We start from the raw sequence: 22901 nt of genomic DNA on the forward strand, positions 1-22901 counted from the left end.
TACTGAAGTAATTCCATAGTGTAGACCTGGCTATAGTGTGATCTCTCCGAAAAGAGACAGGCTGACTACAAGCTCAGTTCAGCCACTGCACCACAGCTATTCCATTCCTGGTCTCTCTCCCGACATGACCTGCTCCAGAAGCCAGGCACAGTCTGTCTCATTCACTCTATCCACAGAGAGTGCACGAGGAGAGCTGGTGCTCTGGTCTCTGTATTAGAGACCGGAATGTGAGTAAAGGTATTGATGATTTCATTATATTCCCATTAAGTGTCATTTTGGGCGTGGGGCTCCCTTCATTAACATATTTGGGAGGGTAGAGAGCGTGCCCAGCAGTAGCACTCTTGTGGGGGTGTGGAGGGCTATTCCCAACAACATCACCTTCTGTCCAATGCCTCATTTACTCTTGTGTTCTAACCACTTATACATAACAGTGAATAGGAGCTCCCGGGCCATTTACAATACACTCCCCTCTCTTGGCCACTCCTGAGAAAGCCGCTTTAGGGTTGAACATCACCATACCCTTATCTGTAGCTTCCCCAGGAGCAGTTTCTCCTGTCTTTCTGAGGAAGGCTTTCAGACTCTGAGGCTATGCTATCTGTGTAGACTCTGACAGCTGTCTTCAAAATAGCCTAGGATGATTACCTGTCAACAGCACACATCCTGGAGGAAAACAAAAATGAAGACTATGGACCCCATGCTCATGGGAAAGGGATTCTAAATATACCTAATATAAAAATAGTACAATCAAATGGATGGATCATATCTCTTTAATCCAAAGACGTTTGAAATACAAAATGCAGTTGTTCTGGAATCAGAACTCTCTCTCTCTCTCTCAGCATTTCCCTATTTTCAACATAGAGCAAACTATTAGAACCTTTCAAAATGGAAGACACTTGTAAGCTCAGCTACTGTCCACTATCTTGCCTACTGGATACTAGGATGAATTATGTGAAACAGGATAGTTTCCTCTAAGATTTTAAACTGGCATAAATGTAAAAGAAAAGCAAAAGGAGGGACAGAAGAGATGAAGGTTACTGTAACTTCAAACTTACTCTGTTTCTTTCCTTCCTTATTTACAGCCTTCCACATCCTGCTAATACTTTGTCAAGGGACCGATTTCAGGTTATTCAGAACTTTATTGACATGGTACCAAAAGGCCAACAAATCGTTGAGGAGGTAAGTGTGTGTCTGTGGCTATGGTTACATATGTAGGTATATCTCATGCTGGTGGCCCTCAGGCAGGTATGCATCCCTTGTGTGAAAGGGATGCGTCCTGCAGCACAAAATCTTGGATTTCCCCCTGCATGTTTCCTATGTGTTCAGCTTCATAAAAAGATGTCAGCAACAATTAGGATTTAAAATTTACCTCTATTGAGTGGCCAGGGGCTCTGGTATAGTACTGAGTGTAAAACAATCCCATGGTGGGACACTTATGGCAAAGACAAAGGGGTCACTGATGACTTCAGCTGCCAGTCCCAGCACAATATGGATCTCCTGGAGTTTGAGATGCTTATGTCACTATTTCATCCTTTACTTGTGCTCTTTAGCTATAGACAACTAGTATCATGCGTTCCTCTTCAGACAATATGGGGCAGTGCTGTGTTATAGGTGCTATGTGGGGAGGAGTCTGCTGGCATTCCCTAGTTCCTCAGCCCCCTCATAGGCTTTATGCCAATGGTTTATTTCTTCTGTGTGGAAGTCAGGGCATAGCTTTCATCAGAGCCTATAAACATTTCTCCTTGAGGAACCACCTAATATTTCAGTAGACATCCATGTATCGCAACATGGTTTGTTGTGGACCCAGAGGTGGGAGTTAAGGTTTGTTGGCATGTCAAAGATTTGTTGCTTTAACTGTACCGGTACAGTTAGAACAGTACAACCCCCATAGTATCAGTATAAAAGTGTTTATACTGACATTGCTTGTTCAGTTTTGGGAACAGCAATAAGCTATACTAGTATAAGGCACCTCACCACCACCACCACCACCAGTGAGGTGGTGTGACAATACTAATGGGGTTGTGCTGCTCTAACTGTACCATGCTCTGACAGTGCTGGCAAAAATCACACCCCTAATTGACATAGCCAGTAAAACTTTCAAGGGTGGGCCAGGCCTTAGGCTATGTCTACACGAGGAGCGCTGTACCAGTGTAAGAATATGGGGATCGTATGCCAGCGAAACACTCCTAGTGTAAATGCAGCTTATGCCAGTAAAACTGCAGTTTTACTGTCATAGCTTATTCCTGCATGCCCCCCCCCAACCCCTTCTTGGGTGAAACAAGCTATACTAGCAAAAGTGCAGCTTTGCTGGTATAGCTGCGTCTGCATGAGCGGATTTTGCCTGCATGCTTGTCTGTCACAGATCACACCTCCTTGCAGCACTGACTGACATAGCAATGCTGGCAAAAGTCTGTAGTGTAGCCCTGGCCTTAGTCACAGTTTCTTTCTCATAAGGTCAGAAGTAGTGACCATGGATTAGAGCAAGGAATTGTGGGTTCTGATACAACTGTGGCCAATAAAAAGAATCTTGTTGACTTAAGTAGGAACAGCTGGGAGAGGGTGAAATCTCATCTCTTACCTTCAGTTACTGAATTCCCTTTTGATCTCTCCAAGGTGGACAGTGCCATTTCCTGCTGCTCTGAAATGCATGACATGAAGGAAGCCATCTATGAGTATAAGAAGAAATTGGAAGGGATTGGAGAAGATTACCAGATTCAGGTAATGGAGGGAGCCAAACTACAGAAACATGGTGCCTATTGAAGAGAATAATTCATATTTTGTTAACAAAAAACAAAAAATCTAGTACTAAGAGAATAGGCACTTTTTTGGGGTGAAATACAAATAGGATAGTGCAGGTGATGTACTTATTTTTAAAAAAATTGGAGTGAATTTTGTGCTGATGAAAATCACCAGATTGACAGCTCTCCTCGCTTCATTTAGCATTTTAAACAGTAGCTTGGTTATTTGCAGAAGAAGAATTTCCTGCCCTCTAATTTAGGAAGGGTGTCAGCTCGTCCAGTGGATATTGACCTCTCTGGGTGATATCTGTATCACACTCGTGTTCATGCTGACAGCTGTGCCTCTAGGAGCAAGGCCGGCTTTAGGAAGTGCGGGACCCAATTCGAACATTTTCGGCGGGGCCCTGGCAAGGATGACTTAAAAAAAAAAGGAAAAAAAACCCTTTCATTTCTTTCATATATTATTTACTTTCCATAACTGTATAAATAATAAAATTATAAATTATGTACATTGCATCATATATGCTGCTGTTTGGTTTTTAATGATTGCTGTTTCACATGTGTGAGTCCCAGCTGCTCCATGCCCACCTCATTGAAGCAGGTGTGCAGGGTTGCTGTCCTGGAACTGCAGGGCAGCAGTGGATATGGGGCTGGCTGGAGGCAGGGCAAGGGGTGCGGGGTTGGTTGGAGATAGGGGGTGTGTGGGGCGGGCTGGCTTCAGGCAGGGCCGCGAGGGGGTGCAGCAGGGGTTGGCAGGGCTGGAGACAGAGGCAGAGACTGGCTGGCTTCAGGCAGAGGGGTGCAGCAGGGGTTGGCTGGAGACAGGGCAGGGTGTGCAGGGCTGGTGCGGGCAGCAGTGTGTGTGGGGCTGGCTGGCTTTGGACAGGGCCACGGGTGGGTGGCAGGGGTTGACTGGAGACACGGCAGGGGGTTTGACAGGGACTGGCTGTGGGCACGGGGGGCAGAGCTGGCTGCAGGCAGGGGGAGCGGGGCTGGTGTGGGCAAGGCAGAGGGTGCAGCAGAGGCAGCTGGAGCCCCAGCCCTTTAAATAGCCCCCAAGCTCCCTGCTATCCCAGGGCTTTGGGGGCCATTTAAAGGGCCCCGAGCTCCCCAGCTTCTGCCCTGCCCTGGACCTTTTAAATAGCCGTGGGAGCCCTGGGGAATGCATGGGGGTGGTGGGGCTCTGGCGGCTATTTAAAGGACTGGGGTGGCAGAGGCAGGCAGCCGGAGCCCTGACCCTTTAAATAGCCCTCAGAGCCCCTCACTACCCCAGGACTCTGGAGACTGTTTAAAGGCCCGGAGCTCCAGCCGGGAGACCAGGGCATCGGGGCTTGCCGCGCTCTGGCTGGAGCTCCAGCCGGGAGAGCGGGGCCTCGGGGCTTACCGCGCTCTGGCTGGAGCTCCAGCCGGGAGAGCGGGGCCTCGGGGCTTACCGCGCTCTGGCTGGAGCTCCAGCCGGGAGAGCGGGGCCTCGGGGCTTGCCGCGCTCTGGCTGGAGCTCCAGCCGGGAGAGCGGGGCCTCGGGGCTTGCCGCGCTCTGGCTGGAGCTCCAGCCGGGAGAGCGGGGCCTCGGGGCTTGCCGCGCTCTGGCTGGAGCTCCAGCCGGGAGAGCGGGGCCTCGGGGCTTGCCGCGCTCTGGCTGGAGCTCCAGCCGGGAGAGCGGGGCTTGCCGCGCTCTGGCTGGAGCTCCAGCCGGGAGAGCGGGGCTTGCCGCGCTCCGGCCGGGACTCCAGCCGGGAAAGTGGGGATTGCCACGCTCCCACCTGCACTTTGCTCAAGGGAGTGGGACCACGAAAGACCTCTGAGCAGATCGCAGCCAGGGACCTGGGGTAAGTTTAAAAAAAAAAATGTCTATGGCGCGGGGCCCTCTTAGGTGTGGGGCCCGATTCCTGGGAATCAGGCGAATCGGCCTAAAGCCGGCCCTGTCTAGGAGTGAGAAGGACTGACAAATTTGTCTTTTGTAAACATCTACTTTTGCTTGTAAATTGAGCACCTATTTTTCCATGTAAACTGAATACCTATCATCTAGAAATTACTGATAGCTAATAAACATGGAAGCGTATGATTTTTATTACTAAGTTACTTTTTAGAGGAGAGCCAGGCTTTTAAATCCACACACAGGGTGGCTTAGGGGATAAAGGCACTAGACTGGGACTCAGGAGACCTGGATTCAGTTCCTTGCTCTACCATTGCCTTGCTGAGTGATCTTAGGCAAGTCACTTACCTTCCCTGTGCCTCATTTTCCCATCTGTAATGTGTGTAACAAAACTGACCTCTCTCATAGAGCACTTGGAAATCCTTGGATGAAAAGTGGTGTATGTGAACGAAGTGTTGTCGATTTCTAGTAATTCCGACAGACTATTTTATAGGAGTTCTTGGCAGTGTCATAGTGAGAGTTCTGTCCTTCAGCATGATTTGGGGGCAGGAGTGGCAGTGGTGGTGGAGCAGCTCTTACATCGGATTTCTGTCTTATTCTAGTTTACAAACAAAATACTACGGTTCCTTCAAAAAATGTGAATGAGAATACAGTGCTTGTGTTAACTTCTCCCACGTAGTTCTGGTAGTGCTTGTCTTTTTCCAATCCTGGAATTCTCTTGAGCAGAGGCTGCCACTTGTGCCAAATGGTGTGGCTCTTTTTGTAGTATGGGCATTTGAGACAACCATACTCATTTTACCTGTGGCCTTGGAGTCTTTAATGTACATCCCCTGATAGTGAACTTGTCATTTATAAGAAGCAATTTACAGGGTGAGTGAAGAATTGAAGAAGGATGGAAAGATGGAAATACTGTCATTTTTCCTTTTGAAGTCTCCTGTGCTTGAAGATATAAACAGGATGTACTGTGGAATTCAGGTGTAAACGAGACACTATAAACATGGATGATAGATGCTATTAGATTATGCTAAAGCCAGAAGACCGTTTCTTTGCCAAAGGTTTATGCTGAAAAGAGAAGGAATGTTCCTTTCTTCCAAGAGAACACTTTGGGAAGGAAAATTCTCATTCCTGCTGATGAGGTGTTGATGTAGTTGTCTGAGGTGAGGTATTGTGTCAAAATACACAGGTGTGATTTTTATTCCTGTCAAAAAGTGAGGTGCGTCTGAGGGAGGAGGATTTCATGACTTTATAATGTAAATGACATGCTCTTTACTTTATTTCCAGTTAATAACACTGACTTGCTTATGCCCTGAGGAAATAGTTGTGATTTCTTTATTGTTGCTGGGTTATCCTTAGCTGATGGGTGACTGCAGGAGTGGTTCCTTTTACAGTTGTGTGTTTGAAAGTTGTCAGGAGTACCTAAAGCCAGGGATGAGAGCTCCTGTTGTTGGTTGGATAGAGCATAATGAATCAATAATGTCGTAACAATAACAGTGTTCAGGATTAAGCTGCCACTCTGCTTGAACTCCTGCTGCTGCACCTCTGAAGACGAAGAATGGGATAAAGCTTTTTTTCTGCTTCCCTTCCAATCTTGGATGAAGTCAGAACTATAATATTATTTCATTAATTTGTTGTTGTACTGAATTTATGGGTGTGCTTTATAATTTACAGTATTCGGAATAAGCTGTTTCTGCTACCTTTTGATTGGGACTGATATCTTACCATCTCCTCCCACTCCAATGCAATTCTGAGTGAACCCTAGATAATGCAAATAAAAAGAAAAAGCATCCTATTTTTCCTCTTGCTGAAATATTCCGATCAATTGACAAGAAATGGGCAATGTTAGTACTTGCTGGAGGCAAATACCATGTGAGTGCACAATCAGAGCCATATAGCACCTTAGTGTAAAACCAGTGTTACTCCATTGACTTCAGAGGTGTTATTGCTGGTTTACACCAACATATGAGGAGACTCACCATCACATATACCACCACTTAAGACTTCCTCTCTTCAGCAAACTACATGTTCTATCCTTCTTGGGAAGGCTTTATAGAAGACTATCATTTTATAAGGCTGTCCCCTGAAGACCTTGGCTGCTACCTCTGTAGGATCACCTTCCTAGATGGGGTGGATAGAATAGGCTGTTTGTTTTCATTCTTCCCACCAAGGAGTAGGAGCTAGAACCTGACCGGGCAAGTAACCTCTCAAACCGCCAGGCCAAATGATTGGTAAAATGGAATCTGACTGTATCTAGTTGGGGTTCAGTTATCACTGAAACTACTGTCTGCCAGTCATCCCATTCTTGATCCAGTGGACAACCAAACTTGGCGGGAGGGTTAGCTCAGTGGTTTGAGCATTGGCCTGCTAAACCCAGGGTTGTGAGTTCAATCCTTGAGGGTGCCATTTAGGGATCTGGAACAAAGAGGCCCTAGGGAATTATAGGCAGACTAACTTTGATACCTCAAAAGATACCAGAACAAATGATTAAACAATCAGTTTGTAAGCACCTCAAGGATAATAGGGTGATTAAGCAATAGTCAGCATGGATTTGTGCAGAAAAAAATCATGCACACCAACTTAATTTCCTTCTCTGACAGTGTTACTGTCCTATTGGATGTGGGAAGCAGTAGACGTGATATATCTTGATTTTTAGTGAGGCATTCTTATAAGCAAACTAGGGAAATGTGGTCTAGATGAAAGTACTATGAGGTGGATGTGCAACTGGTTGAAAAAACATACTTAAAGAGTAGTTCTCAATGGTTTACTGTTAAACTGGGAGGATGTCTAGTGAGGTCCTGCAGGGGTCTGTTCTGGGTCTGGTACTTTTCAATATTTTCATTAATGACTTAGATAATGGTAGGGTATGCTTATATAGTTTGTGGATGACACCAAGCTGAGAGGGTCTTCAAGCACTTTGGAGAACAGTATTCAAATTCAAAATAACCTTGATAAATTGAGGAATTGGTCTAAAATCAACAAGATGAAATTCAATAAAGACAAGTGCAAAGTACTACAATTCGGAAGTTAAAATCAAATGCACAACTACAAAATAGGAAATAACTGGCTAGGTAGTCATACTGCTGAAAAGGATCCAGGAGGATAGTGGATCATGAATATAAGTCAACAATGTGACGCAGTTACAAAAAAGGCTAACGTTATTCTAAGGAGTATTAACAAGCGTCATATATAAAACATGGCAGGTAATTGTCACACTCTGCTTGGCAGTGGTGAGGCCTCAGCTGAACTATTGTGTCCCATTTTGGGCAGTACACTAAAAAAAAATGGACAAAGAGCAACAAAAATGATAAATGGTCTAGAGAACTTGATCTGTGAGAGAACGTTAAAAAAACTGGGCATGTTTAGTCTTGAGAAAAGAAAACTGAGGGGGGAACCTGATAAGTCTTGAAATATGTTAAGGGCTATCATAAAGAGAAGAGTGATCAATTGTTCTTCCTGTCCACTAGAGGTAGGACAAGAAGTAATGGCCTTAATCTGCAGCAGGGAAGATTGAGGTTAGATTTCAGGAAAAAGTTGCTAACTATAGTTAAGCTCTGGATTGGCTTCCAAGGGAGGCTGTGGAATCCCCATCGTTGGAGGTTTTTAAGAACAGGTTAGGCAAATGTAAGGATTCTGTCTCGGCATGGGGGGATGGACTAGCTGACCTCTTGAGGTCTCTTCCAGCCCCTTATTTCTATGATTCAGCAATAAAAGTGTTTGATGGCACTTTTGTAAGTCTTGTCAGGAATTCATGAAATCCTGGTTTCCTCCTCCCCACTCCCCTGCCATTGTTTTTAGGAGCATTTGGATTATTTCACTGCCCAAAGAGGAGTTGTACAGCACGAGTAGCCTATATCTCAGTGGGCATTCTCTGGTAATACATGGCATGTGTTCTTGGCCTACCAGTGAAGATGCCTCACAGTGCTGAATATGAGAGAGCAACAAGGTGAGGATCATCTTTCATTCATGTTTAAGCTGCAGGGCAGAGAGTTAGAAATCTCCCTCTGAGTCCTGAGTGTTGCTCCACTTTTTCATGCACTTTATATTCCCCAGCCTTAAGGCTTCATGTCCTTGCAACCATCCTTCCAGCAAGGGGTGACTGGATAGGACCCCCTTTGGAGTCTCTCAGTATCACTCCTTTGTGACCTTCCAGAGTCAGTATTGAGCCATGTGGTATGTCTCCATACCAAAGGGCTGAATGTGCTGCCTCTGAAGCTCTCCCAGCCTCTACTGGCCAGGCAGCAAGACAAGCATTGGGAATTGGTGCCTCAAGGGTTCAGCTTTGCTGATGAGGTCTCTCAGCCAGGCTGATTCAACAGTGATCAATTAGGGCTAAGTGTTCAGAAATATGGACCTGAACTGCCTGCACAAATATGTCCCATTGGATCTGCACAGATAGGCATTTATATGCAAAAGAACCTATTTGCATACACAGTTGCAGGAGTGTTCTTATAAGTTTCAGGCACAGTGTAGATATCACTTTATGAAAGTTTGGCTGTAGCTATATATCAAGTGCTTTCTTCTTCTGCTGTTTTAAAGAGAAAATGTTGACACATCCTGCTGACAGGTAGGCTTTGGAACTCAGAAACTGAAAGCTGGAATCTGAAGTGCTCCCGTTCACTATTACTTGGGATTGTGGTATTTGAAGGAGAACTTCTCTTCCTAGTTTTGGTCTTTGGCATGGGCATGAGGATGGGTTTTTTACCCCATGTGGGGGATACAGTTTTGTTTTTTAAAAGGGGAAGCTACATGAGACCCATACCAAGCCCCCACTGCAGTGATTTGCTGTGGAAAGAGATGGCTGGTATATATTGTTACTGACAATGGAAAATAAACCTTCAGGGATTGCTGTAAATTAAACAAGAGGAGTGTTTATTTGAAGTTCAAATGTAGCAATAACACTTTTAAACAATGGAAAGTCTCAAGGAAAATTTGCTTATTGGACATGAACTGCATTTGGGAGCAGAAGGGGAGGGAGGGAAGGAAAGAAACCAGAGAGAGAGAGAGAGATGGATGGTAGGAGATATTTGCATACATAGGTGTAGAACCAGATCTTCATCTTGTGAAAAACAATACATCTCCATTACAGTCAGTGGTGTTTCAGCATATGCTTAAGGGCTTTGCTGAACTGGGGTCTTACTGAATGAATTTTTATATGCCTGATCATTTTCTTGGGGCTTTTTGGCACACAGAGGAAATCTTTCTCTCACCCCCAAAAAGTTTGAGTTCCTGAAAGGTGCTAACTCTACAGAAATGAAGTCTGAAATCCTCTGTCCACAGAAAATAAGTATGGCACAGACAGCAGCAGAACATACTTCCATAAACCTCGCTGCCAATGTGCCTCAACTCCTGACCAGAAAGGGTCATGCCTATGGATGGAAAGGGGGGTGTTCACTCCTTACATCCCTGCTCAGACTGTTAGAATGGGTGTCAACTTGTGTCAAATTAAGCGTTGGCTTTTGTGATCTGGACACCTGTGAACAAAGAAATGGATTAAAACATCCTTTACATGGCAACAAGGTTCTGACATTACAAACCTGGTCTGGCTTTGCCCTGATGACCTACCAGTGACCTCTGTACACTTTGCTATCAATCCCCTGAGAAATCCAGTTTTGCTAAACTAGTCACCGGAGGCTGGGTCCAGGGTGTGTGTGTGTGTGTGTGTGTGTGTGTGTGTGTGTGTGTGTGTGTGTGTGTGTGTGTGTGTGTGTGTGTGTGTGTGTGTGAAAACAAAAACTTTTTGTGGTGTGTGTGTTAGGAGATTCACCTCAGAGCTAAAAATGTGGTAAAGAAAATTAAACAAAACAAATACCTGGGGAAAAATAACACTAATATTGATACTAGCATCAATGAAAACCTGGCATATTCCCACCATAACAGACTTTGTTTTGAGTTTCCAGCGTAAGCATGCTTCTCAGTCTCTTGATAAATGACAGAGGGCCGGATTTATCTCGTGGATAATATGTAAATATTCATGAATCAATTACATAATGTCAGAGATTTCCAAGTTACACTTGCCAAATCTTCCTTCCCTCCCTTAGTGTTACAGGGAAACCTCTTTATAAATACACAGCTAAATGTTAGAACATTTTCCATAACATCTTGGATCTGTATTTGCAGTGTAACTGCTTAGTGATCAAATATTTGTGACCTTCTGGGTGATCCTGGGGTGTCTGTGTGAAAAAACTTGACCTTCAGGTGCTCTAAGAAGGCATCTTATCTTAACAGTGCTATAACATGACCTTCAAGTTGTTTGGCTAACATGGGGTGCTCATGCTGTTTCCCTCCAACACTTGATTTTAACCTTTGATGATAGCACAGTTCAGACTCTTTGTCTTTAAGGCACCACAACAGTGTTTGTCCTCACTTAAGTCTACACATGCAATTCTAGTCACCTTCAAAGAAAGCAGATTTTATTGGCAAATTATCAGACAGAAGAGAGAAGCATTAAATAAAAATAAATTGGAAATAAACTCACCAAATACGATAGCAAACACCACTGGACAGCCTCCTTGCTTGCATTATAGTGTATGACATTGTTACCCCTGTGTCTCTCACTCACTTTTCATCAACCCATGCCCACAAGAAGATGTCAGTGTCTGGACTTGTTAGCTGCAAGCCATGTGCCCAGGAAGGTGTCAGGACTGGAGCTCGCCACAACCCCTCTTTTTTATAGCTGGTTTGAAAAGTTTTAAGTCACATATTAACATTTGGATATTGCATTGCCCCAGACCAAACGGAGGATAGCAAACCAGTTTGAATCCAGTTGGAAGGACTCCTGCTTTGTCCAGAGCCCAAGCTATGCAGGAACATGAAGCAATATGCTATTCAAGTGTCCTGTCCAACGTTGCATGCTTCACCATAAGTCTTAATCATTCTCAAATAGAGTCTCTGAGATAGGCTAGTGTTTGCATGTTACTGAGTTTTCTCTTCTAGACAAACAGCAACAAGTGTAAAGTGATCCCCCATCCTTGAAGGCAAACAGCTTACGGGGAGACACATTTCATAGACTCAAACTCTGCATTGGTCTTAGCGTTTGGGTCATGTTTAAAGTCTGCAGTTCATATTGAATGGGCTCTATCTCCTGTAGTCTGTCACAAATGCCATTGTTATGGTTTATTCTAGGGGAGCAGCACCAAAGAGTATTTCCTTCAAAGGACTTTGCAGAGCCTTGAGCGCTATTTCTACTTGATTGCTTTCAACTACTACCTTCATGAGCAGGTGAGTGTTCTCCCCACTCTCCTTGGGAAACCTGCTCCTACACTTCCTCATCCCACTACTTCATTTCAGTAGCTCCACTGTGGGTGGAAACAAACATGTATGCTGAGGGGCTGGATGCTGGAAAGCCCAGCTTCTGCCACTTTCCTGAAATTGATTTTGATCCCCTCATGGTGTCTTCAGATGCTCTTGGTTTTATTTTGGGGGTATAATTCTAATGGATTACTAGGAGTAAAATCCAGTTAGGAGCATGGGGTAATGGTAAAGGTAGCCCAGCCCCCTCTCCCACTACGTACTGTGTATATGGCACATGACGTTCCCTGAGAAAACCGTCCCCTTTCATCTCCCCGAGGAAGGAACCCCAGGCACCAGGTGGTGACTCAGTGAACTGGTGTATTAGCTTTTCACCTGTGGAGCATGGAATCAAATCTTGGCTAATTTTCAAGTGAAATTGGTTTGAAAACCTTTTCCTTGTCTCCCATTTATCCGCCTCACAAAACCATTGTAGAGTATGGTATCACTCTGAGTCTGAGGCTCTGGACTGGAATAGGAAGGCGAATATCAGGGTCAGGTTGTGCGAAGCTCTGAAATGGGATTTAACCCCCCCCCCCCCCGCACGGTGAGCTTTCAGCCCTCTTCTGAACTGCCTGTAAGGATTAACTGTAAGGCTGCTATTCCTGTAAGATGTATTTGTAGTACAGTGCTTGCATTTATCTGTTCCTGAACAAAGCATGTCTGTCTGTCTGTCTCTCTCCCTCCCTGATAGTACCCCCTGGCCTTTGCCCTCAACTTCAGCAGATGGAGGTGTGGGCACCCAGAGCTCTACAGGCTGCAGATGAACATGAACCTGTCAGAGCTCACAGTGACGGGGGAACTGATAACAAAGGGGACACGAGTGCTAGTGAGTGAGCTTCTTAAATCTTCTTGCAGATCTCACCCTTTGCAGGGCACAGGCAACACAATAGGCATGTGAGGCTTATTCAGCCTCTCTAGAACCACATACAGTATATCAGAGCCAAACGTTCTTCAGGGAACCGCCCCCCCCATGATTCCATAAGCTTACGCTGAAAATTCACTCTGATGGGGCCAAACCAGAGCCCTTGATCCATGTGCCCCTCAGCTTTGGAGTGTTTGAGATCTTGAGCCTGACTCTGTGACTTCGATCCCATCCCGAACCTTGTGTCAGACGTGCACATTGTAGTGGCCTGGGCAGTGTTTGAAGGGGAATGGGAGGCTCTTGGCGGAGGCGGTTGTTTTACCAGTGAGTGCTACTCTGAGCTGGAGAGTGATCAGCTGGGAGAGTCTGTCTGGAAAGACCTGTGATGGCAAAGGTGCCAGCTGAAAGAAGAGATTGGAAATGTGGTTTTCATCTGAACTGTGGCTCCAGCTTACTCTGATTTTGTTTTCCTGCAGGTGGCGGATGAACGTTTCTCCCCAGATGTGCTCAGCACTGGGAAGGAAATGAGGGTAGCCAACTTCCGGAGGGTCCCCAAGATGCCTGTGTATGGGATGGCACAGCCCAACTCCAAGGTAAGGACGCAGCGTGGTGGAGATTCTGACACGGGGAGGTGACCAGAGTGCAGGACTGAAACCTGGATTGTGCCCTGTGCAGGGCAGCTTGAAACATGTGTGTGCTGGGAGTTTCATTTTGTTTCCATATCCCATAGGCTATTGGAAGTGTGCTAAGCTACCTAACTGATGCAAAGAGGAAGTACTCCCACATCACCTGGATAAACCTCCGTGAAGAAGTGGTGCTGGAAGGGAATGAACAAATCTACACCCTCCGGGAACCTGGAAACCTGGAACAACAGATTACGGTGCCTGTTTCATCACCTGAACAACTAGAGGTGAACACTCAGCACCTTCTTCACCTTCTGCCTTTTCTGTTGTTGGTGGTAGTCTCTACTGCTGCTAGGGGCGCTTAATGCAGTGAAGCAGGCACTAGGAGGTGTCTTGGTGCTATTTTGGTCCTGTAACATTTTGCGTGAGCAACTTGTATTGCTTTATTTTCATTGGCATATATGTAACTGCCTAGTGGTTACAAAGCAAATACTACATGGTAGTAATACTTGAGTAACTAACACAAATTCTCTGAGAAAAGGTGGATGAGGTAATGTCTTTTATTGGACCAGCCTCTGTTGGAGAGAGAGACAAGGTTTCGAGCTTACATAGAGCTCTTCTTCAGGTCTGGGAAACTAAGGCCAGGTCTACACTGCAAATCTCTATCGGTATAACCACATCGCTCAGGGGTGTGGAAAATCCATGCCCCTGAGCGACCTAGTAATACTGACCTATCTCCCTGTGTAGACAGCGCTGTGTTGACAGGAGGGCTTCTCTCACCAAACACAGCTTCCACCTCTCAGGGAGAGGGATTAACTATGCTGAAAGGAGAAGCTCTCCCATCAGTGTAACAGTGTCTTCACTTAAGCTCCACCGTGACGCAGCTGCATCAGTATGAAGACCTGCCCTCACTCAGGCCTTATCTACACTACCAAGTTTTGTCACCAAAAACTGCCTTTTGGCAACAAAACAGCGAGAGCGTACACACTGCAATGCGACTTCTGTATGGAAAAATACTTGGTTTTCGCAGCAAAAAACTTCCACCCCTACGAGAGACTTTTTTCTTTTTCCCTCCTGTCATAGTATCTTTCCCCAATCTGAACCTTAGCATTCAAAAGTTGGGGTACCAGCATGAATTCCTCTAAGCTTAATTACCTGCTTAGATCTGATAAGCTGCCACCAATCAGGAATTCCAGTGCCTGATACACTCTGGTCCCCCCAAAACCTTCCCTGGGGACCCCCATGACCCAGACCCCCTGGAGCTTAACACAAGGAAAGTAAACTCCTTCCCTCACCCATGCCTCTCCTAGGATTTCCCTCCCTGGGTTACCCTGGAAGATTACTGTGATTCAAACTCCTTGAATCTTAAAACAGGGAGGAATGTCCCTTCCCCCCCTCCCCTTTCTCCCTCACCCAGAGGCAAAACCGATTCAAGCTCCGTGAATCTAAAACAAAGCGATTCCACCCTTCTCCCTCCCTGTTAAGTACAGGCTCAATTCCCTTGAGCCTCAACAAGGGGAAAAAATCAGACAGGTCTTAAAAGCAAAACTTTTAATAAAAGAAAAAAAGAATAAAGAAAATCACTGTAAATTCAAGATGGAATATTACAGGGTCTGTCAGCTTCTAGAAACTGGAGAAAAAGCCTCCTCCAGCAGAAATACAATTTAAAATACTTTCAGCCAAATACACATTAGACCTCTACCAGCCAGATACACATTTGCAAATAAAGAAAACCAATTAAAAAGACTAAACCACCTTTCTACTTGCACTTACTACTTGAATAGAAAATTAGAGCCTGTAGTACATCCAGTCACTCTCAGATCCGAGAGAGAACAAAGCCAAACCCAAAAAACACAAACAAAGGCTTCCCTCCACTGAGATTTGAAAGTATCTTGTTTCCTGATTGGTCCCCTGGTCAGGTGTTTGGTTCCCTGTTTGTTAACCCTTTACAGGTAAAAGAGACATAAACCTTAACTATCTGTTTGACACCTCCCTTAATTTTTGACAAAGAGCCAGTGTAGACACTGCTGTTTGTTTTGCCAACAGAACTGGCTTCCGCCAGTATCCCACAATGTCTGCCCTGATCATTCTGCTCAGTGTTTTGATCTCTGCTGCCCTGCAGGCATGCACCCTTTCCCTTTCAAAGCTCCAGGAAGTATCCAATGGCTGAGCGTGCTGCTCCGTTTGGGGAACAAAGAGCAAAATCATTGGAATGCTCCTGTTTCCCCCCCGCCACGAGGAACACAATAGCAGGCAGATTGCGGTTGTGGTGGAGGGGAGAGACTAGTGTGCTGCTCTGACATTCCTCAGCATGAAGAGCTCACAGAGCTGCTCAGGATGCTGCTCCTGGCAGCTGAGGAGGCTGTGGGAGAACTCGGAGGGAATCCCAAAATGCACAGGGATCAGCTCCGCCATCCCATGACGCTGCACTGTGGGATACATGCCCAGAGCGCATTGCTCACACTGTCGATGATGGCGCCCCCAATGTGGACATGATCTGTCAACAGAGGGAGCAAGTGTGAACACCTTTTGGTGATTTTTGTTTTGTTGACTTTTGGGTGTCAACATAAGTTTTGTCGAGAAAACTTGGTAGTGTAGACAAGGACTCAGTGTTGCTGCTAAATACAAGATTTGAACAGATTGTTTAGCATAAGTAGGTAACACATTTCAAGGATGCTTAATGGGGCACTTCATCTTGAATGGTCCCTTGAAATATGTGTTAACGCCTTATGCTGCAGCCACACCATGGTAAGGTACCAGTGTAGCTGCCCTTTGTCACTGGGCAATAAAATAAAACCACCCCCAACAAGTGGCAGTAGCTACGTCAATGAGAGCGGCTCCTGCTGACAAAGCACTGTCCGCACCGGTGCTCGTTGTCGTTAACACTGCTGTCATTCAGGAGCTGCTTTTTCACATCCCTGAGCAACAAAAGTTTTAATGGCGAAAGTGCCAGTGTAGATAAAGTCTCAGTTTCCCAGACCTGAAGAGCTCTGTGTGGCTCGAAAGCTTGTCTCTCTCACCAACAGAAGTTGGTTCAATAAAAGATATTACCTCACCCACATTGTCTGTCTAATATCCTGGGACTGACACAGCTACAACCCTGCATATCGCACAAATTCAGTAATTACTGTGTAACACGCTGAGTTCTCAGGATACATCAGAGTATTACTCTAATGAAGAATATAAGAAAAATAGGTAGTTAATTTTGTTACTTTGTAGTGCACGTATAAACTCAGTATTTAAAATACAGTTCTGTGTGGAATGGTTATTTTTCCCCTCTCAAATTGCTGTACCATTGGGGGTGGGATGAACAACAGTTTTCACTTTGCTGATAAACAAGTCAAAGTACCACCAGCCTTAATGTACACCAAGCTGAAGATAAGTTACCATCAGCAAATGAGATTTACATTGTCGTACTGGAGACTGCATTTAAAGATATTCCATCCATATGCTCCACAGTAGGGCATGGACCTGTGAGCCTCATCAGTCCCCTTCTCCCTCTCATCCCATTCCCAGCTGGTCACCTACCTGGGTTGCTGCTTATCACCCACCCCAGGGTGTTGTGCACTTGGTACAGAGAATTTCAATGTTTGGATACTGACCGAAGATTTTTCATCTTTCTTGATTCTTTTCTTTTTTTTCTTTCTGCCTGCCTGCCCAGCCACCCCACTCTCTCTCTTTCTCATGTTGGCAAATAAGAGAAGGGAGGAAGGAAAGCAGTCTCATGACAAATACAGTTTTGTGTGGCATAACGTATTTTATATCTGCTGTAACCCTGGGCGCGTTGGTTTGACACAAAAAGCATAGTTGTAATAAAATTATTAGTAGGCATTTATACAGCACCTAAATGTATATAATATTTTACAGAATGTGGAATAAAACTTGGCTCAAACCTGGAGAGTTTACGGGGTGGCTTGAAAGAACATGTAAATGATACACTTAGGCAAGGGAGAACAGAGATATTCTTGTCTGGGTCTTGAAAAGGGATAGCCAGGACAACTGAGAGGAGAAGGGTGGCCCTACCACAGTGGTCAGGTTGTGTGGTGGGATGGCAACGAGGCTGGTGCTGGATGTGTAGAGAAGGGAGTGTGGAGAGACTAGATTCATGAGTTAGGCAAGCCCATGAGAGGTTTTAAAATCAAGAGGGCAATTTTAACAGGATCTTGAAATGAATGAAGAGTCAGCAGAGGTGTACAAGCATGGGGCAGATATGGTTTTGTTTCTATGTACAAAACAGAAGGTGGGCAGTAGCATTTTGAACATGTGGGAGTTTGAAGTGTTGAAACTTGGGTTGGCCATACAGAACTTGAAGGAAGTTGTGTCAGGCAGCAATGAAGATGTGGATCAGGATTTCAACAGAGGCAGAGGCTCTGTACAAGCGATGTCGCAAAAGGGATTATGGGCACATTTGTATCCCTGGGAGATGAGAGGAAAAAGAGTCAAGGAGTCACCCCAAGAGATTAAGGACAGTAAAAAACCATGGAAGGTCTGAGTCCAGGTGGGCGATAGAAGCATTCCTACCTCACTGGCAGAGTCTTCGGGAGAGGTCCAGACCTGAAAAGCAGGGATTGTGGTAGATTAAGCTAAGGCATATTAGCAGAGCTGTGTGTGGGAAGTTTCCAAACTGTGGTCTTGCAATATGCCTGGCATTAGTCCCTCACTTCCCTGAGTCCTAAGTTCACCTACAAATTTATGGGGAAATAAAAATTTCCCTTTAGGGTGAAAAAGGAAGAAAGATTCTGAAAAATGATGTTATTTGTCCATACAATGAAAGGAGTCTTGTTCAGTTTCTTTGTCTCTCCCCTGCAGAAATTAGAGTCCACCTTGAAGAATGACTTGCTAAAGTCCCAGAAGTGGCTGGAGGTGTATCTAGAACAGGAGACGCAGATGAAGATATTTAAGAGTTGCCTGACCACACAGGAGATACTTAATCAGCACAAGAGCACATGCCAGGGATTGGTGTACAAACGAATCCCAATCCCAGACTTCTGTGCTCCCAAGGAGCAGGTAATGGAGGAGCTAAAAGATATTCCATAGTTTCAGCACCAGAACTCCCCTGAAGGGGCAGTGGTGAACGCCTTCAGTGAGAATCTCCTGGGTTTTCTCCCCCACCACTTTCAAAGGGTGGTGGGTGGATAGGTCAGCTCTTCTCTCTCTTTCTCCCTATGACCAAACTGATACTCACCCTCCTTCCCAGTTTGACTTTCTTTCCTGGTTCCCCCTCCAAATTGATATTCTCTCTTTTGCCCTAAATTGTCTCTCTCTCTCTCTCACTACTTCTTCCATTTCCCCCTGCAGTTGCTTTCCTCTCTTCTGGCTCCTCCCTTTCCTTCACCTTAAGGCACTGCAGCCTCTTTCCCTATAGGAGTGAGGAGCTGCTGCTGCGCTAGATATGTGGTCGCTGAATCTGACTGCTCCATTTCCTTTCTTTCTCTGTGTTTGTACTCAGGAGAAGTCAATGAGGCAAGTTACCAGACAGTCTCCTGTCTGCTCACCATAGACTCAGGGCTTGGTGGCTGACATTGCTTTTGAGGAAAAAAAAAGGCAGCATGATTGCAATCCCTAGCCTGTACTGTCTGGTACTATAACTCTGGGACAATCCTGGCCAGAACGAGATGCTCTGCAGCCCTGGGTTGCGTGTACTGCTTGTGTTCCTGTACAGTTTTATAGACTTGCAAAGAGGAGATTTGGGGTATGCTCCTTTAGGGATGTTATGCAGTTGCTTACAATGCTGAATCGTCTCCAGTATACCAGAAACGTCTCCTAGCCACAGGGTCACTGATCTGTGTTCTAGTAATTTGGCCCATGTGGGGATCACAGACGCTTTTGTCCATGAAATTTCATTTCTCTAGTTTTACAGGTCTGAATATGTTTATGGTAAGCATTGATAGAATCAAGACCACTTTGCAGTCATGTTTATTGTAAGTGCATTATTGCCATCTGCTGGTCTCAACCTGCAATTATAGATTTGCACCTACAGTTGTTAATCTCAGATTTTCCTTTGCATTTCTGTTTATCCTAGACATTTTATGTTGATGCAAAAGAAATTAAGAGAACTGTAATTAGCATTATCCTAGAGAGATTTCCTATTTGTATTTTCACTTGAGTGAAAATGATCACCTTGAGATAGCCATAGAGAGTTGTGTATTCTACAGCTGCAGAAGCTGGGGGATTTAAGACCAGTTAGTCTGGATTTGATATAATCACACACTATTCTTCCTTGGAAGGAGAAATTTAAGATCTATGTAGTAACACTGTAATGTAGATGGTGCCATAGACCCATTAGAAATGCATGAGAAAGACAGGGAACAGTTGCTTTTCAACACCTCAGGGGAAAAAAGTTGGCCAGACACACTAAAGACAGTGTTAATGGTCTCTATATGCAGGTGAATGCTGCTGGTTCACAACATATCAGGGTATAGGATTAAATGGAAGTCACACACAGACTCAGTGGTATCCCTCCTAAATCTGGACTAAAGTGTTCAAGTTCCACATTAGGAGTAAGGATTTTACCTAACTGCTGACACTCCCATGCACTGTGGCTGCTATTCAGATGCAAGTTAAAGATCCCATGGCACTTTCTGCAAGAAATAGGGGGTTATGCCTTTGCCTAGGCCAATATTCCGTCCCCCGTATGAGGTTGATTGCATCAAAGGCTATGGCATTTCACACACAATCACTGCACTCCCAGTGTGTATCTTCTTGCTTTGTAGCACCCTTTCGGTTACCTGGTAAGTGAAAGGCACTACAGAAAATCAGATACGGTTCAATTAATCCACAGGGGCGGCGGAACAGAATTAATGAGTCACACCCAGCAGGGAAAGTCCGTACTTAATTTTTTGTTGTTCATTTTTAGGATGTAGATCGGCTATTGGACGCGATGAAGAGTGCGCTAGCTGAGGACTCTCACACGGCCTTTGTGTTCAACTGCCATAGTGGCAAAGGGAGAACCACCACAGCCATGGTTATTGCGGTCCTCACGCTCTGGCATTTCAATGTAGGTATTAGCCCAGGGATGGGTCTCTTGTTCTAAGGAGGATTTGGAACAAAGGAAGCTCTGAGGAATGAATCCCTAAACACCAAGCCCTAACCCCGTGAGCAGTGAAAGAGGGTGTGACAGGTTGGATCACAAAACCTCCCTTTGGAGCTGCCAACCGATGTGCCAAGACTACTTCTGTCCCTATTTTCCCTGCCAGCTCAGGACTCCAGCACCCAGTCTTGCTGAACCAGACACTCCCATCTGCTCCAACACAGACCCAGGATCTGAATTACCTGCCCCAAAGCTGCAGGTTTAGCTGAAAACAGCTCACAGAAGTGTGCTTGTCTTTAGCCCTCAGATGCCCAACTCCCAATGGGGTCTAAACCCAAATAAATTCATTTTACCCTATATAAAGCTTACGCAGGGTAAACTCATAAATTGTTTGCCCTCTATAACAGTGATAGAGAGAGATGCACAGTTGTTTACTCCCCCGGGTATTAATACATACTCTGAGTTAATAAGTAAAAAGTGATTTTATTAAATACAGAAAGTCAGATTTAAGTGGTTCCCAGCAGTAAGAGACAGAACAAAGTAAGTCACCAAGCAAAATAAAATAAAACACGCAAATCTATGTCTAATCAAACTGAATACAGATAATCTCACCCTCAGAGATGCTTCTGTAAGTTTTTTCTCACACTGAACACCTTCCAGGCCTGGGCAAAATTCTTTCACCTGGTACAGCTCTTGTCCCAGCTCAGGTGATAGCTAGGGGATTCTTCATGGTGGCTCTTCCCTCTCCTTGTTCTCTTCCACTCCTTTATATATCTTTTGCATAAGGCGGGAATCCTTTTATCCCTCTCTGAGTTCCCACCCCCTCCTTCTCAATGGAAAGACACCAGGTTAAAGATGGATTCCAGTTCAGGTGACATGATCACATCTCACTGCAAGACTTCATTACCCACTTGCCAGCACACACGCATACAGGAAGACTTGCAGGTAAAACACAGCCATTTGAAGACAATGGTCCTAGTTAATGGGAGTCATCAAGATTCCAAACCACCATTAATGGCCCACACTTTACATAATTACAATAGGCCCTCAGAGTTGTTTCATATTTCTAGTTTCAGATACAAGAGTGGTACAATTATACAAATAGGATGATTACACTCAGGGTATGTCTACATCTACAATTTTGTAGCGCTGGTTGTTACAGCTGTATTAGTACAGCTGTATAGGGCCAGCGCTGCAGAGTGGCCACACTTACAGCAACCAGCGCTGCAAGTGGTGTTAGATGTGGCCACACTGCAGCGCTGTTGGGCGGCTTCAAGGGGGGTTCGGGGAACGCGAGAGCAAACTGCGGGAAAGCAGGTCTCCTTCCCCGGTTTTGCTCCAGTGTTCCCCGAACCCCCGAGCAAGCAGATCTCCTTCCCCGCGGTTTGCTCTCACGTTCCCCGAACCCCCGAGCAAGCAGATCTCCTTCCCCGCGGTTTGCTCTCGCGTTCCCCGAACCCCCCTGCAAACGGCGGGGAAGGAGACCTGCTTGCTCGGGGGTGCAGAGAAGGAGACCTACTTGCACGGGGGTTCGGGGAACGCGAGAGCAAACCGGGGAAGGAGACCTGCTTCCCCGCGGTTTGCTCTCGCGTTCCCCGAACCCCCCTGCAAACAGCTGGGAAGGAGACCCGCTTGGGGGGGGATTCGGAGAACACCAGAGCAAACCGCGGGGAAGGATACCTGCTTGATTACCAGAGAGGCTTCCTCAGGTATGCTGGGATACCTGCTTATTCCACGGAGGTCAAGAAAAGCGCTGGTAAGTGTCTACACTTGATTACCAGCGCTGGATCACCAGCGCTGGATCCTCTACACCTGAGACAAAACGGGAGTACGGCCAGCGCTGCAAACAGGGAGTTGCAGCGCTGGTGATGCCCTGCAGATGTGTACACCTCCTAAGTTGCAGCGCTGTAACCCCCTCACCAGCGCTGCAACTTTGTGATGTAGACAAGCCCTCAGATTGTAAGCTTTGTAATGATACCTTACAAGAGACCTTTTGCATGAAGCATATTCCAGTTACATTAGTCACTTATTATTAAATTTTGATAAAAGTTATAGACTGCACAACGTCACGGAGGGCTGTGCTGGAACCTCAGTAGGAGCCTCAGGGCTTGTCTACATCACAAAGTTGCAGCGCTGGTGAGGGGGTTACAGCGCTGCAACTTAGGAGGTGTACACATCTGCAGGGCATCACCAGCACTGCAACTCCCTGTTTGCAGCGCTGGCCGTACGCCCGTTTTGTCTCGGGTATAGAGGATCCAGCGCTGGTGATCAAGTGTAGACACTTACCAGCGCTTTTCTTGACCTCTGTGGAATAAGCAGGTATCCCAGCATACCTGAGGAAGCCTCTGGTAATCAAGCTGGTCTCCTTCCCCGGTTTGCTCTCGCGTTCCCTGAACCCCGAGCAAGCAGGTCTCCTTCCCTGCGGTTTGCAGGGTGGTTCGGGGAACGCGAGAGCAAACTGCGGCAAAGCTGGTCTCCTTCCCCGGTT

The 22901-nt window shown here is 45.7% G+C and overlaps 1 protein-coding gene across 4 annotated transcripts in view; it reads left to right on the plus strand.

Annotated features, from left to right (window-relative positions):
• Positions 1 to 22901, plus strand: part of PALD1 (phosphatase domain containing paladin 1) — a 201381-nt gene that overhangs the window by 87904 nt on the left and 90576 nt on the right. For all 4 annotated transcript variants that reach the window (XM_030570349.1, XM_030570352.1, XM_030570351.1 and 1 more), the window contains exons 9-16: positions 1080 to 1176; positions 2611 to 2715; positions 11731 to 11826; positions 12590 to 12724; positions 13237 to 13353; positions 13491 to 13670; positions 18193 to 18390; positions 20240 to 20380. In XM_030570349.1, the coding sequence (XP_030426209.1) occupies positions 1080 to 1176; positions 2611 to 2715; positions 11731 to 11826; positions 12590 to 12724; positions 13237 to 13353; positions 13491 to 13670; positions 18193 to 18390; positions 20240 to 20380 (1069 nt within the window). The remainder of the gene's footprint in view (positions 1 to 1079; positions 1177 to 2610; positions 2716 to 11730; positions 11827 to 12589; positions 12725 to 13236; positions 13354 to 13490; positions 13671 to 18192; positions 18391 to 20239; positions 20381 to 22901) is intronic.

This window comes from Gopherus evgoodei, chromosome 7 (assembly GCF_007399415.2).
Source record: "Gopherus evgoodei ecotype Sinaloan lineage chromosome 7, rGopEvg1_v1.p, whole genome shotgun sequence".
NCBI lineage: Eukaryota > Metazoa > Chordata > Testudines > Testudinidae > Gopherus > Gopherus evgoodei.